Source organism: Symsagittifera roscoffensis, chromosome 1, assembly GCF_963678635.1.
Source record: "Symsagittifera roscoffensis chromosome 1, txSymRosc1.1, whole genome shotgun sequence".
Classification (NCBI taxonomy): domain Eukaryota; kingdom Metazoa; phylum Xenacoelomorpha; order Acoela; family Convolutidae; genus Symsagittifera; species Symsagittifera roscoffensis.
Genome location: NC_087062.1, coordinates 85,067,766 through 85,082,199, shown reverse-complemented (window position 1 = coordinate 85,082,199; position 14,434 = coordinate 85,067,766). Strand labels below are relative to the sequence as shown.

The 14,434-nt window shown below is 36.6% G+C and overlaps 2 protein-coding genes across 2 annotated transcripts; both read right to left on the bottom strand.

The window, feature by feature from the left end:
• Positions 1–50: 50 nt before the first annotated feature.
• LOC134851381 (uncharacterized) lies at positions 51–5,793 on the bottom strand. Its single transcript, XM_063867442.1, has 2 exons — positions 3,822–5,793; positions 51–995 (listed from the first exon to the last, which is right to left on the bottom strand). The coding sequence occupies exons 1-2, from the start codon at positions 4,698–4,700 to the stop codon at positions 414–416; spliced, it is 1,461 nt and encodes a 486-aa protein (XP_063723512.1). The 5' UTR covers positions 4,701–5,793; the 3' UTR covers positions 51–413.
• On the bottom strand, positions 4,903–5,790 carry LOC134840311 (probable RNA polymerase II nuclear localization protein SLC7A6OS). Its single transcript, XM_063856074.1, has one exon. The coding sequence runs from the start codon at positions 5,788–5,790 to the stop codon at positions 4,903–4,905; it is 888 nt and encodes a 295-aa protein (XP_063712144.1).
• Positions 5,794–14,434: the final 8,641 nt, after the last annotated feature.

The window sequence follows — 14,434 nt, the reverse complement described above, 5'->3', positions numbered from 1 at the left end:
ACTTTTAGGACTCGAATAAACAGTCATTTAAACATAACTGATATAAAAACTAAATATTGAAAATAAATTTCACTCTGTTATCTGAACTTTCATAATTGCAAATTTCTGTTTGATTACAAAATTGGATAAGATATAAAACAGCGCAATGTTAAAAAGCTTTGTTTTTTGTTCTCAAATAAACTGGAAAAGTATATTTTGTCATCTTTGTCATGATTTTATGATACTAAAAGTCTTAAATCTATGCCAGAAACTTCCTATAAATAACCAATGCAATCACCAAGAAAAATTCCCAAAATCCAGAAGCCCTTTTGCCAGTAATTTCTGATCTCCAAATTTAAAACAGCGCTATAAAATTTTCCTAAAACATAATTTACAAATCCTCGAAACTCAAAAATTGCAAATCTATTGCATAATTACAAAGCAGTCATTCTAGATTTTTTGTAAGCACTTGAATACATGTGATCGAAAGTCCTCTGATCTATCTGTTTTACAGTTTTACTTAGTTTCTTTTTGTTAATCCCTACTTTATCCTTTCTGACTTTTTTCGATGGTTTAACAAGCTCACTCGAATGACTTCCTTCGTCAATTTCAACCGGAAAAATATTCTGACAAGAAGTTATATCTGGTACGACTTCCAACTCAAATGATCCCACTAAACTGTTAGAATAAAAGCCTAATCCATCTTCGGCTTGCAACACTGCTTCGCTGTCTCGGCTGTCTGAATTCAAAACTCTCCCTTGCTTAACTTCATCAACTTGACTCAGAGTCACATCATTTCGAGGTTTAACACCATTACAAGTTGAGTTGTTTTGCCTGTTACAAGCTGAACTGTCAAGTGCATTTATTTCACTTAACTCAATATGAGTTGAATCTCCGATTTCCATCATTTGTCCATTGAAGCTATCGCTGGTTCCAACAGTTGTAGTTTTTGGGATCCTAGGGAGTTTTAAGTACCATTTACACAGCTGTTCAAGGGCTTTACAGTTTTCTATCGCCTAAAAAGTAGCACCTGGTTATTCCAAGTATTCATTTTAAGACATCAACTATTTAGATTTTAGTTTAATCAACTTTAGTGGCTGCCTGTAACTGTAATTTGCTTGTTGCATCAATTCTATCAAAAAAATTGCTATGAAAGTTTATTGAAATTCAAAGACAAAACAATAATTTTCTTTAGCTAAGTAAAACTCTTCAATGGTTTAATAAAATCATCCAGAAGCGAGCGAACAGAGAGACTTCCAGAACAAGAGGGACCATAGAAATGACGTACCAGATCCTAGCGAAATTTTAAAAAGCCCATGTCGCTAGGTAACAATTACCTGAAAATCGCTTCCAAAAATCATAATGACAGTGACTCAAAAAAGATATTTGAAAAACCGATTGTTCAAAAAATATATTAACACAAAGGCAAAGCAGAGCTTCACAACAACTACAATAGATCATAAACATCATAAAACATTAGCATACAGAGACTGACGCGAACATCCCGTAAATGTTAAACGCTGAATCAAAAAATACTGAAGTACTGAATTCAAAGGGTATTTGAAATTTGAAAACTTACACCTACATAGACAGGATTTGAAAGAAACAAGCGATTGAACAGATATGAGACTACAAGTCTCATAGAAAATCAAACTAGGCTGCGTTTACGGTACCTTAGCTCTACAAATGTGTTGGTTGACGAAAGTGCAGATTTCAGAAAACAATTGTGATTTTGACAATTTTTTTTTACAAGAAAACGTCTACGCTCCGAAATAAAAGCTCTTCCTAGTCGGGAGAATAATAACCGCAAGCATAATGAATCCCAGCACATGGATGCAAAAAACAATCAAATAAAACAACAAAGCAAATCATTTTCTTTAACTTTTTTTATGAAAAATATTTCTTAATAAACTCTCAAAAAAAATTACAGAAAATCTTGTCACTCAGTTATCTTCAATAAAAGGGCTTCAGAGAGTATATTCATAAAATTAGAAGAAGGCTGAATCTACAAAAAATTTCAAAGTTGCAGCAACTAAGCCGATAAAAAAAAACAGAGGGACGATAAATCAGAAAACTTCTAGTTTGCAAAAAAAAAAACAGGTCACGGCCGGATTTGAACAAGCCACTGCTGTCTCAATCAGGTGTATTAACTTTCCGCCAAGTGCGTTGGATGGTTTATTGACTTTGAATTTATTAAGAAGCAAGATGAAACACGTATAACATCTTCACGTGCGAAATCTTGTGAACAAGTTCTTTACGGCGGAAAACATCTAGTACCCGGTTGTATCGCAAAAGTTAACATCTAGTAGATTTTCAGATGAGTAACAAAATTTAACTGCGAAAATAAGAGTACCTCCGATACCAGTATCAATTCTATAACACCGATCCAATTTTTAAAAAAGGTCGAAAACCATACTGATTAGAATGAAATCAAGCATGAAAAAAAAAGAAATAAAAACATTTTTTTAAAATCTTTGATATGAAAAAAAACCTACCAAATCACTTAGATTTTTCATACTGGAAGAAACTTTTCTTTCAGACTCACTTTGATGTGCCATATCATCTCCAAAAGTTGCAAAGAAAATGACTTGGAACCTGCAATGCAAGCGTAGCATAGCAAGCTAGCTAACAAAGACGGAAACAGCTACCCAAAAAAGTTGAAATAATACTTTTCTTTGCTAGTGGAAATTAAAATTTCAAAAAATAGTCAAGAAACACAAATACCCGTAATAATAAAAAAACTTTTACTATTCATAGAGCGGCTACTATGTCAACAGTAAAGGGGAAGACGCCCGTTGAGTCAAAAACAGTAGAAAAAATTAAGAGAACATCTATTCATAAAAAAATTTGAGTTAAGTTTTAAATCATTGAAATTTTGCACCAAAACTGACCTGAAACTCTAAAAAATAACAAACCATTAGTGACCTTCATACGGCACAACATAAGTTGATCACGCCCATAGAACATAAGCCGAAACCATGTAGGCCGAGTGCAGCATTTAAGAGAGAAAATGGGAAAAAGGTATGTATACAAAGCCTGGGCTAGTAAGTTTTCTGAATACAGGAGCAAACCAACAAGTTTCGCAACCAAGACGAAAAATGCCTGCAGCAAAAGAAAAACTCGTGATGGGACAGCTAAGCCGACAAAACAAGCAGACAAACATGTGCCCGACAACTCAATTTTTCCCGGGAAAATGTTTTATTTCTTATATATACTTTAAGCAAATCAAGGTGCAAAGACAACGGCATTACATCCAAAAGAAATGGAAAGTAGACTACAAGAAACTGTTCAGATCAATAATAAAGCTAGTTCAATATCTTAAAAACTTTTAAGAACAGTTGTTCATAGGGACAAAGTCTATCAACGCAAATTTGCAAAAAAAAATAACTAACGTTAATCAAGTCCAGAAAAATTGGAACCCTGCGGGCGAGCTGAGCTCACTTTGCTGCTAGTGTTTGTATAAGTAATACGGGCAAAACTAAATGCATATACTTTTTTTATTAGCTACCAGTCCATCTCAGTGCAGGACCAACCGTGGGGGAGGGAGATGTCATCCATTTCGCCGCAGCCGGTCCCACCTTGAGGAGGCGGATGACTATGGGACCCCTCCAACCGTCACCGAAGTGGGATTTGAACCCATGACCCTCGTTTTTGAGAGACGTGTGCCTAACCCACTCGGCTGCTCAATGCATATAATTAAACATATACAAATTTTGATGTTCAAAAATTAGATTTTTAAAATCAAATGTACGACTATATCGAAACAAATGGGCTTTTTTTAAAATCATTTTCCGCTTGTCTGATTAATTTGCCACTAACAAAGAAAACTGCAGTGAACTTACATCATCTATACTTGATCCAATAGATATCAACCCGTAATCTGCGACAAGGCAAGCTTTTCTGTTTCCTTCAAAGCACTTCAAAACATCTGACAATTCTAGATTTTTGCAGCACTTCACATCTCCCACTGATGAGAGCTTGTACGCGTGGAAATGAAAAGGCTGAATGTCCTCTCTCAAGGTTGAGAGAACTGAAGCATTTTCAGTGGCAGCAAAAACAACAACATTTACCCAGCTAGGCAGGCCAATTAACACTCCTTCCAGGACTTGTTTCAATAGGGCTGATGTTTCAGGGTACAATATATCGTCAATATTGCAAAAATTAACAAAAAAGTTCCTTTCTTTGCTCACCCTTAAGCATGCAGCTAAAGTTACTAAACAATCAAGTTGCGTCGAATAATTTCCCAGAGCAAGCTCAATTTGGCGCTGACACATCTTCGGCCCATTTTTCGACAAAACTATCACAAACAGCTCCAGAGAACCAATCAGGCATTTCTCCATAAGAGAACTAAGTTCGGTGTCAGTAAGTGATTGCTTACATACTCTTACAAACTCGAGAGTTAACTTTGAGATAGACTGTCGCTGCTTGAATGTCAATTCTAATTCATCTAAACTTAGGTCAGTAAACAGACACAAATGCAGAGTTTCGTCGTCGTTTAAGCCTTTACAGACTTGCTTATAAAGGTCGGCTAGCCTTCCAGGGTTATGCAAAAGTGCTTGGAAATTAGATACACATAAAATATGGTTCCTCAGTTCTGCGTCTAAGCTTCGGCAACAGAACTCGTTTTCGTTTTTATAAAAAGCATCGGCTGAGAACTCAATTTCTTCGTCTTTCACTTTCTCAAGAAGTTTCATAATTACATTCCTGAATAAAATCGTCATTGTAACGTATTGTCTGAAAATAAACTCAAACACTTTGTATTTTTTGACATAATTTCTCACTTCTTTGTTCAGCTTTTTTCTATAATAAAATTCTTGGATTAAATTTTTATTGATACACACAGAGACATGAAAACAAAATAATCGCGCGAGAAAGATGCAGGTGATAAAAACTTAAAGGGATATATTTGAAAAATAATAACAATTAGTCCGAAAGTGAGTGATCCGACTGCACGTGATCAGAATATCTTTCAAAAAATTCGGTAGGGTCGTCGTTATAAAAGCCATACTGCATGTTATCCTGGTGGCTGACAAAAATTCCGCCATCAGCTTTCCAATTTCGATATGCCCTGTTATTATGCGAGAAGCTATTCTCTGATGAAACAGACCCGCCATCGGAGCTACCAACACTATCAGGAGAGTCAGGGTAGTCATTTTTCCAGTGGTCTTCATCATTACTATCACTGTCTTCGAAGTTTTCATTTTCGTCAGAGTCAGATATTCTTTCCTCCAAGTTATTCGGGGCGACATAAATAATATCCAAAGGATCAAAAGTGGTATCCAATTCATCTGTTGTCCAGCAGTGGTAATAAAGGTCGTAAAGATCATCGCCGTCCGAGTTATAGCAGGCAGTACTGCTTGATGGCTCATTGATGTTTAATTTATTTCTAACTAGCTTCAATCCATTACAAGTAAGTAAATCTGAGCTGTCAGTTGAAGCACATTGCTCTTCAAATGCGGGTGGACTCTCATCAACCTCTAAAAGTTGAATATCTTCGCCAATTTTCACTTTTTTCGAAACTGAGACTGATCTGAATGAGCTACGAGAGCTATCTTTCCGCGATAAGTTTTTATTTTCATCGGTTTCTTGTTTTACTAATGGCCGCTTCTTTCGTACAACAGGGACAGCAAGCTTCTTTAAAGTTGATTCTATCTCGCAATCACTATTAACTCTACCGGCATATTTGAAAATTATATGCTGATTGTCATCCAATCCGTCAATTTTTGGCTTCTTTGCCTGCACCACCAAACTGAAGGGCGAATCATTTGGCTGCTTCCGTTTGAACCTAAGGACACTTATTTTCTCGCTCATCTTACTCTAAAAACATACAGCCTTCCAAGATTTTAAAGCAAAGGCAAAAAAGAGGAATTTTCATTCAATTGGGAACACTTTTAATCCCACATATACGGGACTGAATAATCACAAGAGAGGGGGGGGGGGGGGGGTTGGGGGGTAATCACGGATGGTGGGGCATAAAGCATCATGGGAACACAAAGGCGGCACCACTTGCGATACAATACAAGCATTAAAAAACACAAGTCGAAAAAAATGACACATGTGGAAAAAAATAGGTGAACCAAAACTTTCGTATATCTCGATGAAGGACACCTAAGACGTACGTGTTTGATATTTTTTGAATTTGTTACACTGATGCGGGGCGAAATGCGCAACTTCAAAAATTGGACTTCGCCCAAAACCTATGTTGTTTCAAAACCGTAGAAAGTAGTTAGAAGCAAGAAGTGTGAAGTTTTTGAGAATTTGGAATTTTCACAGACATAACTTTTCTCTTACAAAAATAGAGAAGCCGCTTCTGCAGGAAAAATTCGCCCAACCGCTTCTTTTAATTAAAACTTAGAAATTTGTTAGGGTAGTCTTTAAGAAAATAGGGTGGTGGATACGGTAGTTTTTCTCGATTGAACAACTAACCCGAGAATTGGCACGGTAATTTCCGAGCAGGCTAAAAAGCTTCCCAAAAACTGTCAAAGTTTCTAACTTTCATTAGTTTCAAGGCCATAACTTTTTTTCTAAAAGAAACTGGGCGATGCAAATTATAAAGCAACAATCTTTTGTGTCGATTAAACCTATGATATCAGATTTGGCAGGATAGTTATCGAGAAAAGTCCAAAAAACGGTCAACAAATATGAGTTGATATTTCCGAGAATCATAGCTTTTGTTTAAAAACATTGTGTGTAGCCGCTCATCCCCCGAAGAGATTGAGTTAACTTATAATTTCGATTGAATCTGTAAACCCAGCTTTGGCAGGGTTAGTTTCCGAGAAAATTAAAAAACAGTCGAAATTTTTTTTTTAAATTGACAATTCCGAGCCATAATTATCTATGTAGAAAAAAATTTGGGCATGGCCGCTTAATGAGGGTATCTTTTCAATTTTGATGTATTAATTGACACCAAAATCTCCGGTTTTGTAGGTTAGTTTTTGAGAAAACGAACAAAAAAATAAAAAATATCGGTCAAATATTCCTCCTCACGGACTTTTTCGAATGCTGTACACAAAGGGAAAAAGCAAAGAGACCAGGAGATTATTCAGGTGCACAAGACTGTAGGCAGTCTTTCTATGGCTACCCTTTTTGGAAAACCGGTAGAAATGATTTTGAGAAAAAACTACATTTTTGCAAAATGTAATAAAATTTTCCAAAACGTCTAAAAAATTCCAATCCCATACAAGCGGAATATTTGAAATTCAAATTAGCAACTGAATAATGATTTCGTGAAAAACTTAAAACTTTCAAGCCTCCCTGAAACTACCATGTATTAACAATACCCAACTGGTAGTTGAATTGGAATTTTCACGAAATTGAGCATGTCAGCTGTTATACAACTGTGAATCAATGTAAATGATTCAACCGATTTTGTTTAACTATTTGGGAATGCGTTTAAAGTCTGAATTTAAGCAAACATTTTCGCACATTTTCAGGTTTTAAAAAAATCTTAACTATCTGTACAAAATGATCAAAGATCATACAGTCGAAGGCTTGTTAAAATAGTTTTAACCCGAAAAAAATTTAAGATTTGATAACGCTCGCTAATCGCAAGCGTTGAAAGAAACATCACTCGTCCTTCGTCATATAGCCCAGTCAAAAAAACCTCAGATTTCTATAGTACAGGGAAATATGGTGCGTACCCACGGAGCCGCATTCCCGGATAGCCGAAAAAACTAAATACCTCCGGTTTTATTTAAATTAAAACAGAAAACTGTTCACTAAATTGAGGCGCATTTTGATTGGACAAAAAAATTTGCTGCCTGTTATAGCTAACAAAATTCCGAACGTTTTTAAGAGATTTGATTGGCTAATACTTTTACTCTCATTGAATTAATTGGGGAGGGTTCTCATGCTTGAAGGACCGAATGCTTGAAAAGTTTCAACCAATCAAAATCGCTAAGCGTTACTATTGGCTAAATGCCTTTCTCTCAAAATCGAAGTCAATATTAACAGAAAAGGTTTTAAATCAGTGGAAAATAATCAAAAATGTTACAAATTTTGGGTTACAACCGCAATACTGTTCAGATAAACATCAAAATCTATGAGTTCAAGTTCATAAGATTTTTTCAGTCTTAACAACTCATCTGCTTATTATCTAATTGGTCAATATTAACACTAATGGCCTGCATTTGTTTTCTTACTTTGAGATTTTCAAGATTTACTTTGAGATTTTCAATACTCAATTCTGATTGGCTGAAAGTAGGCTAAAATAAATTTCAAGCATTCGGTCCTTCAAGCATGAGGGACGCCACCAATTAATTAACAGCAAAAGTCCGACTACTACAGGGATTTGACCCCTTCAACAACCAAAGCAGAGGAATTTCTCGAGGGGGGATTTTCAAAAAAGGGATTCGACCCCCCCTAAATCCGCTACAGAACCAAAGCAGGGGTGGATTTAGGGGGGGGGGTGGGGGGGGGGGGGGGGGGGTGGCGTTTGCTTTTCAGGATTCGAGGCAATTCGACCCCTTGCCGACATATTTGGCGCCAATATATTTATCAAAATTTTCCAAAAAGTGCCTAAAAACTTTTTTAAAGCATTTGTCCCTTCTCCCCCCCTCGAGAAAATCCTTGATCCGCCCCTGCGTTAACATTATAATCGTTTATAATTTCGGTTGGGGCCCTTAATAGTTTTTTTTGTTTGTCGGGAGGGGGGGGGGCATGGTGGGGTAAATAAGCGTAGGGGTTATGGGTAATTGGGAGCAGGGGAAGGGAGTGGGAAGGAAGGATGAACGGACTAAGCGTGTGTTTGTGGGGGGGGGGGGAGTGGGTAGAGAAAAAGGGTATTCGAAATAAGAAAACATTGTTTTTAAGTAAGTTTGTAGGATCTCTTCAGTATTCCCTTCCTATGGTACCAGTAAGAAATGGGTAAGAGGGGTAGAAGGGAGGGGGTAATTGTTAAATAGATCCAAAATTTCGGCTATCCGGGAACGAATTCATTTTTCGGCTATCCGGGAATGAATTTATTTTTCGGCAATCCGGGAACGAATTTGTTTTTCGGCTATCCGGGAACGAATTTATTTTTCGGCTATCCGGGTATTCGGCTCCGTGACACGCCACCGGAAATATAACAATGAATGATACAATGATAATACAAAAACGATACTGTAACAAAAGAGCAACGAATCATTTTTCACCCAAAAGTGACTACAGCTTTCATTGTGCAGAATAAACAAGCAGCATTCGCAACCGGAGGTGCTAGGGATATGCTCGGTACCTTTGTAGAGGAGCGAAAAAAACTTTCAAAATTTGCTTGACAATCAAAATCTATTTTTTTTAAACACTAAATTACAAAAGGGGCCCTTGCGTTTAGTTACGGTAAGTGCACAAGCTGGATAGGGCCTACCAGCGATATAAAAATGCATATATATCAGCAATGAAGTCATAAATCAGCATCGTCATAATGTGAATTTATCTTAGCCGTCCTTCCTTTACAATAGCGCTTATCGAGTTGTCGATAAATTGAACTTTGCGTAGCGATCTGCACCCCCTTATACAAAGTATAGAGCTCCTCAGGAGCGCGAAGCTTATTTTAGTTCTTATGTAGTTTATAGATTCTGGATATCTTGCTTGTCTTTTTTCACTTAGTTTTTCGGCCAATCGCTGCATCGTCCGAAAATTAGCGGGCAGAAGCTACTCTGCTCTACGTTTAAAATTCTTTGCTGATATTTGGAGTTCTTCAGGGTTTCGTGGTATTTGTATGCATCCTTATGCAGTTTTCGCGATGTTTTGGCATGGGGGTTGAAAATTTTCACATCAAAGAAAGCGCGGCTGAATCGTGAACCCCAGAGTCCGTTTGCCCTAATATCAAGTCGTGCCTCATCTTCAGTTGAGGCACGATCAAAATCTATACTAGAACCGGCTTGCACCCTGAAACTGAGAAGATAATAGCCGTTTTGAAAAAAAAGCCATCAGTAAGAAAAACTTTTTACTGGTCAAACATAATATCTTTCGCTTCAGTGTGCCATTGAAGGCGCTTTTTTCACAAAAAGCAGGAAATCGGAAGGGTTTTTTGCAGATTTAGAGAACTTATCTTTTAACAACTTTTAGCTTCCTGGGATGTCCTGAAATGAAATTAGTAACATTGAATTTCGTTTTCAGACAATGAGAAGCTAGGAGTAGAGGGAAAGGGTCGATTCATCTCCAATGGATAGGGTGATTTTCTCTAGGATACAAAAATAAGAGTGATCTAGTAACTTAATAGTAATAGCGTACAAGCCCTGTTTTTACGAGTGACCTCGTGGTCTGGGGATACTAAGACCTGGCCATGAGCTCACTTTTTTCACATGCATTTAAGTTAATTTGCGCGGCTCGGCTGATATCTTTTAAGCGGTAATCATTTTATCGACCCGATATTACGAAAACCACATTGAATGGGCTATGATAGAGACAGTTGACAGCTCTATTTAGACGCTAGCTAATCGTTTTATGATCTAGCTTTACTTTCCGTCGGTATGTGCTTCGCAAAAACAAAACGGAAATCGTATTATCATCAAGCGTATTTACAATTGTTTTCAGGCCTGAAGGTTTCCTAGCTATGCTTCTGTAATTAAGATGTAAAACTTTCATACTATTTTTGAAGGTTTCAATTCTTTTTGTGATGAGATTAAAATTCATCAGTGGAGCCGGATTGGGCTGGACGTCTTCTGATTTAAAAAGATTAAAAGTATTAGAGAGTGAGGTACTTTATGGAATTCAGATAATAATGGTTATAAAAGTAATAGTAGTGGTTAACATAATGAAAATAGTGGAGAAAGATTTTATCGAACATGATTAATGTTAACGTAATGCGCTGGAGGGGCACAAAATTGGTTTAAAAAGTGCGCTGGAGCGGTACTGAAACAAAACTTTTGAAAAAATTTTGCAACCCATGGAAAACTGAAAGGGGTGCATTCGAAAGTTGCTGGGACTAAAATTGTTATTCAAATAAGAGTGTTGAGAATGCTGAAAAAGTGCTTTATAGCCAATTTGGGACGGCGATGGATGATCATTAGATAATTTGGTTCTTGGAAGGTTCTAGAGTATTCAAAAACAAAATCACGCAGACAGCTACGTAAGAAAGGGACGCCGTGATTATCATTGAAGTGGATTTTGTCTCATTATAAGGACCTTTATTTTTAAGATTTTTCAATAACGAGTTTAAATTTAGCACCTCAAAATCTGCTCTTGATCCAAAGTTTTCGTTAATTGCATTGATAAGTTCATCAATGTCCACTTTAGCTTCATGGTTATTTATTATTGGTGGTTTTTTGCAAATAGCGACCATATCTGGGCTATATTGGGCAGTACTTACTTCAATAAGCTCCAAAAATTTGTTAATGGTTTCATCAGGGCTAGCAATTTTTTGTTCTAGGATGCAGTTGGTCCCATCTTGGAGAGTAACGCATTTAATTTTTTGTTCAAGATACCGATTAAGAACTCTAATTTTCTCTTCAGTGGTGCTACCCCTGTATGAATGTACTATAATGTCATTAGGGAGGGTTTCAGTCTTTATCCGAGAGGTTATACTTGACTCTACGATAAGGTTTTTACATTCCTCTGGTACAGAAGAAACAAGTATTTCTCTCACGGTTTTGAAGTGCATTGGTTTGAAGATTGTTGCATCCGGGTCTGATACAGCTCCTTTGTTTCTGACTTCGACATCTTTCTGGTAGTCTTCTTTCTGGTTGTATAAATTAGAATAAATTTTGTGCAGCTATGATACAGCTTCTTTGTTTCTGACTTCGATAATTTTCCGGTAGTCTTCTTTCTGGTTGTATAAGTTCGAATAAATTTTATAAATGGCTGATTTGTTTAATTCAATAAACTCTTTGAAGCTCAATTTGTGATTCGACACTTTTAGTTTTCGATTCTGCCTTTAAATTGGCTAAGAAGCAGCAACAAATCAAATTTTGGTAGTACTTTGGGATATAATTTGGGCTTTGTTTTCATATTGACCGAGAAAATACAACGAGGCAAAAATCTGTAGATTCAAGAGTTGTTTTTTCATTTCAATTGCAGCAACGTAATTCAGGATCCTTTATTTATTCCGATTTTCTATTACAATTTAACTGTTACGATTTGATTTTTAAAAAAGAAGGATATTTCAAACTTTTTTATTATCAAAGTTTCGATTTAAACATAAAATGGGAGTTTTCGAGAAAAAAAAACGAAAAATGAGAAATAATTTCTGTGTTTGTCATTACGAGGCCAAACTGTGCATTATGTGCATTGTAAGCGGATTCCTCAACAAGGACGCTCCCTTTGTTTTTCTTTCGTTCTTTCCTTCTCTTTGATCGTTCCGACAAAATTTTAACATGTTTAAAGAATTGGAATCCAGGAACATACAGACACAAAATTGTGCTCCTATCCAGTGCACAGTTTTGCCTTGTAATTGTAGTCCTTAAAAATGAAAACTGATGTTTTTTTAGTAATGACAAATCTTCATCAATTGGACTGTATTTTTTTCAATTCTGAAAAGTTTCATACATAAAAATCAAAAGAGATAAGCGATTGTTTTGTAGACGTTTTTTTTGTCCGCACTGCAACTGTTTTGTAGACGTTTCTTCTATCGCTCTGGGTAGACGTTGTTTTAACCGCTCTGCGTAGACTTGTTTTTGTCCGCTCTGTGTAGACGTTTCTTTGTCCGCTCTTTGTAGACGTTTTTTGGTTCGCTCTGAGTAGACGTTTATTTGTCCGCTCTCAGAAGACGTTTTTTGCTCCTCTCTGTAGACTTTTTTTTGGCTGCTCTATGAAAATGCGTTATAAAAATTTACCTATCCTGCCTTCATAGGGTGTGTTCATCAAATTAAAAACTCCTTCAATAGACATCCGATACTATTGGTAAAAACCTGGCCGATCCTTCCTGATTGACAGATCCTTCCTCTCCAGCGCACCACCTCAAAAATAAAGGATATTAAAACAATGAACTCTTACTTTTTGAAAGTGTTTTAAAAAATATAAGTTTTACATAAGAAAAGCAGAGGCAAAACCAGGAAACATGAAAATACAGTACTTGAAGTAATTTATGAAAAAAGTAAACCTCAAACCTTTTCGCAACTCCGAGTTTAGCCTAACGGTTGTGATAGACTTTTTAGTTTCACATCATTATGCGAGCTGGACGAAGTCATCCAAGACGGAAGCTGACGACGAGAAGTGTGCGAAGTGCATCAAAGGTGGAGGTTCCCCGTGGATTCACTGCGACATCTGTGAAATCTGGTATCACTACAACTGCTCAGGACTTCCCATTGCCCGGGTTGCTATGGCGCAGTTGCCTTTGTTCAGTTGTAATTTGTTTTTCTAAAGAAAACTTTATCTGTTTCTCATGTGAGTGTAAAAGACGACATTCGCAAGGAAGCTCTTTCTGAGTTACCTATTACACTTGGTAAATTAGTCAAAGATACCAGTGCAACTACTGTTCCAGCAATATCAAATCAATTGAAACGGTCTTCAGTTAATACCGATCGTCAACTTGAGATCCGTGTACAGGGAATTCCTGAATCCTCTGACACCTCTCAGTTGAAGAGAATGGAGTTCGATGAAAGGCATGTTTCTGATGTTCCTAAAATGTTGATGAACAGGATCATTGTAGTATTCTGTCCATCTGTGCCATTCCCCCGAGTGGCACAGTCGAACCTTCGGACGAACGCCGAGAACAGCCTTAAAGGCGTTGTCATTGAAGTTACAGTGAGAAAGAGGCTCAGAATGTTCCAGAATTTTAAATTTTTGAAATTTGATTCGGACTGGAACATTTATGAGAAATGAAAAAAGTGGCCATTTTGACCTGAAACACACGAAAAACAGAACGGCCGATAGCAAGACAGAAATTAGTCTGAAAAAGAGAGGGAAAAATAGAAGCGCACACACCACTGCAGGTAGTTTAAAATATGGATGTAAAACATATTTGTCAGATTAAACAAAACTTCTGCGCTCTCAACTGGATGTAATATATAGTATGGATGAACTTCCCATAATCCTTTTTAGTTGTTTATTTTTATAACGTGAAATTCGCTTTCCGCCGACTCCCAAATGGTGTGCTATCGGCAGTTGTATCCTGATGTATGAAGTGTACTTGTCAATTGTCAAAGTAATCAAATGAGTGTGTTTCAAAGTAAATCTACTCCTGCTTAACGAAGATTTTTTTAAAAAAAGTTTGCCTTTTTTGCATATTCATTTATTATTTTTAAAAAATTTAATTAAGTAGTAGAACAACTGGAAAAGTTTGAAAATGTTTCAGAAATAGTGAATCCTAAAAACACGGCGACTATTTGATAATTAAGCGTTAATTTAAATTATCAGAAACTTCAGGTGAAATTGGTTTCTTGATTTTTATCAGTTTTGGGAGACAATCAGGGGAATCAAGATTGGTCTAAAACGGTACATAAGTCTAAAAAAAATTCGCTAAAGTCGGTAACTACCCCTCCTTCTTGCAGCATAGGGGATACTCGTTAGATGACACCGCATTTATTTGGATGAACTT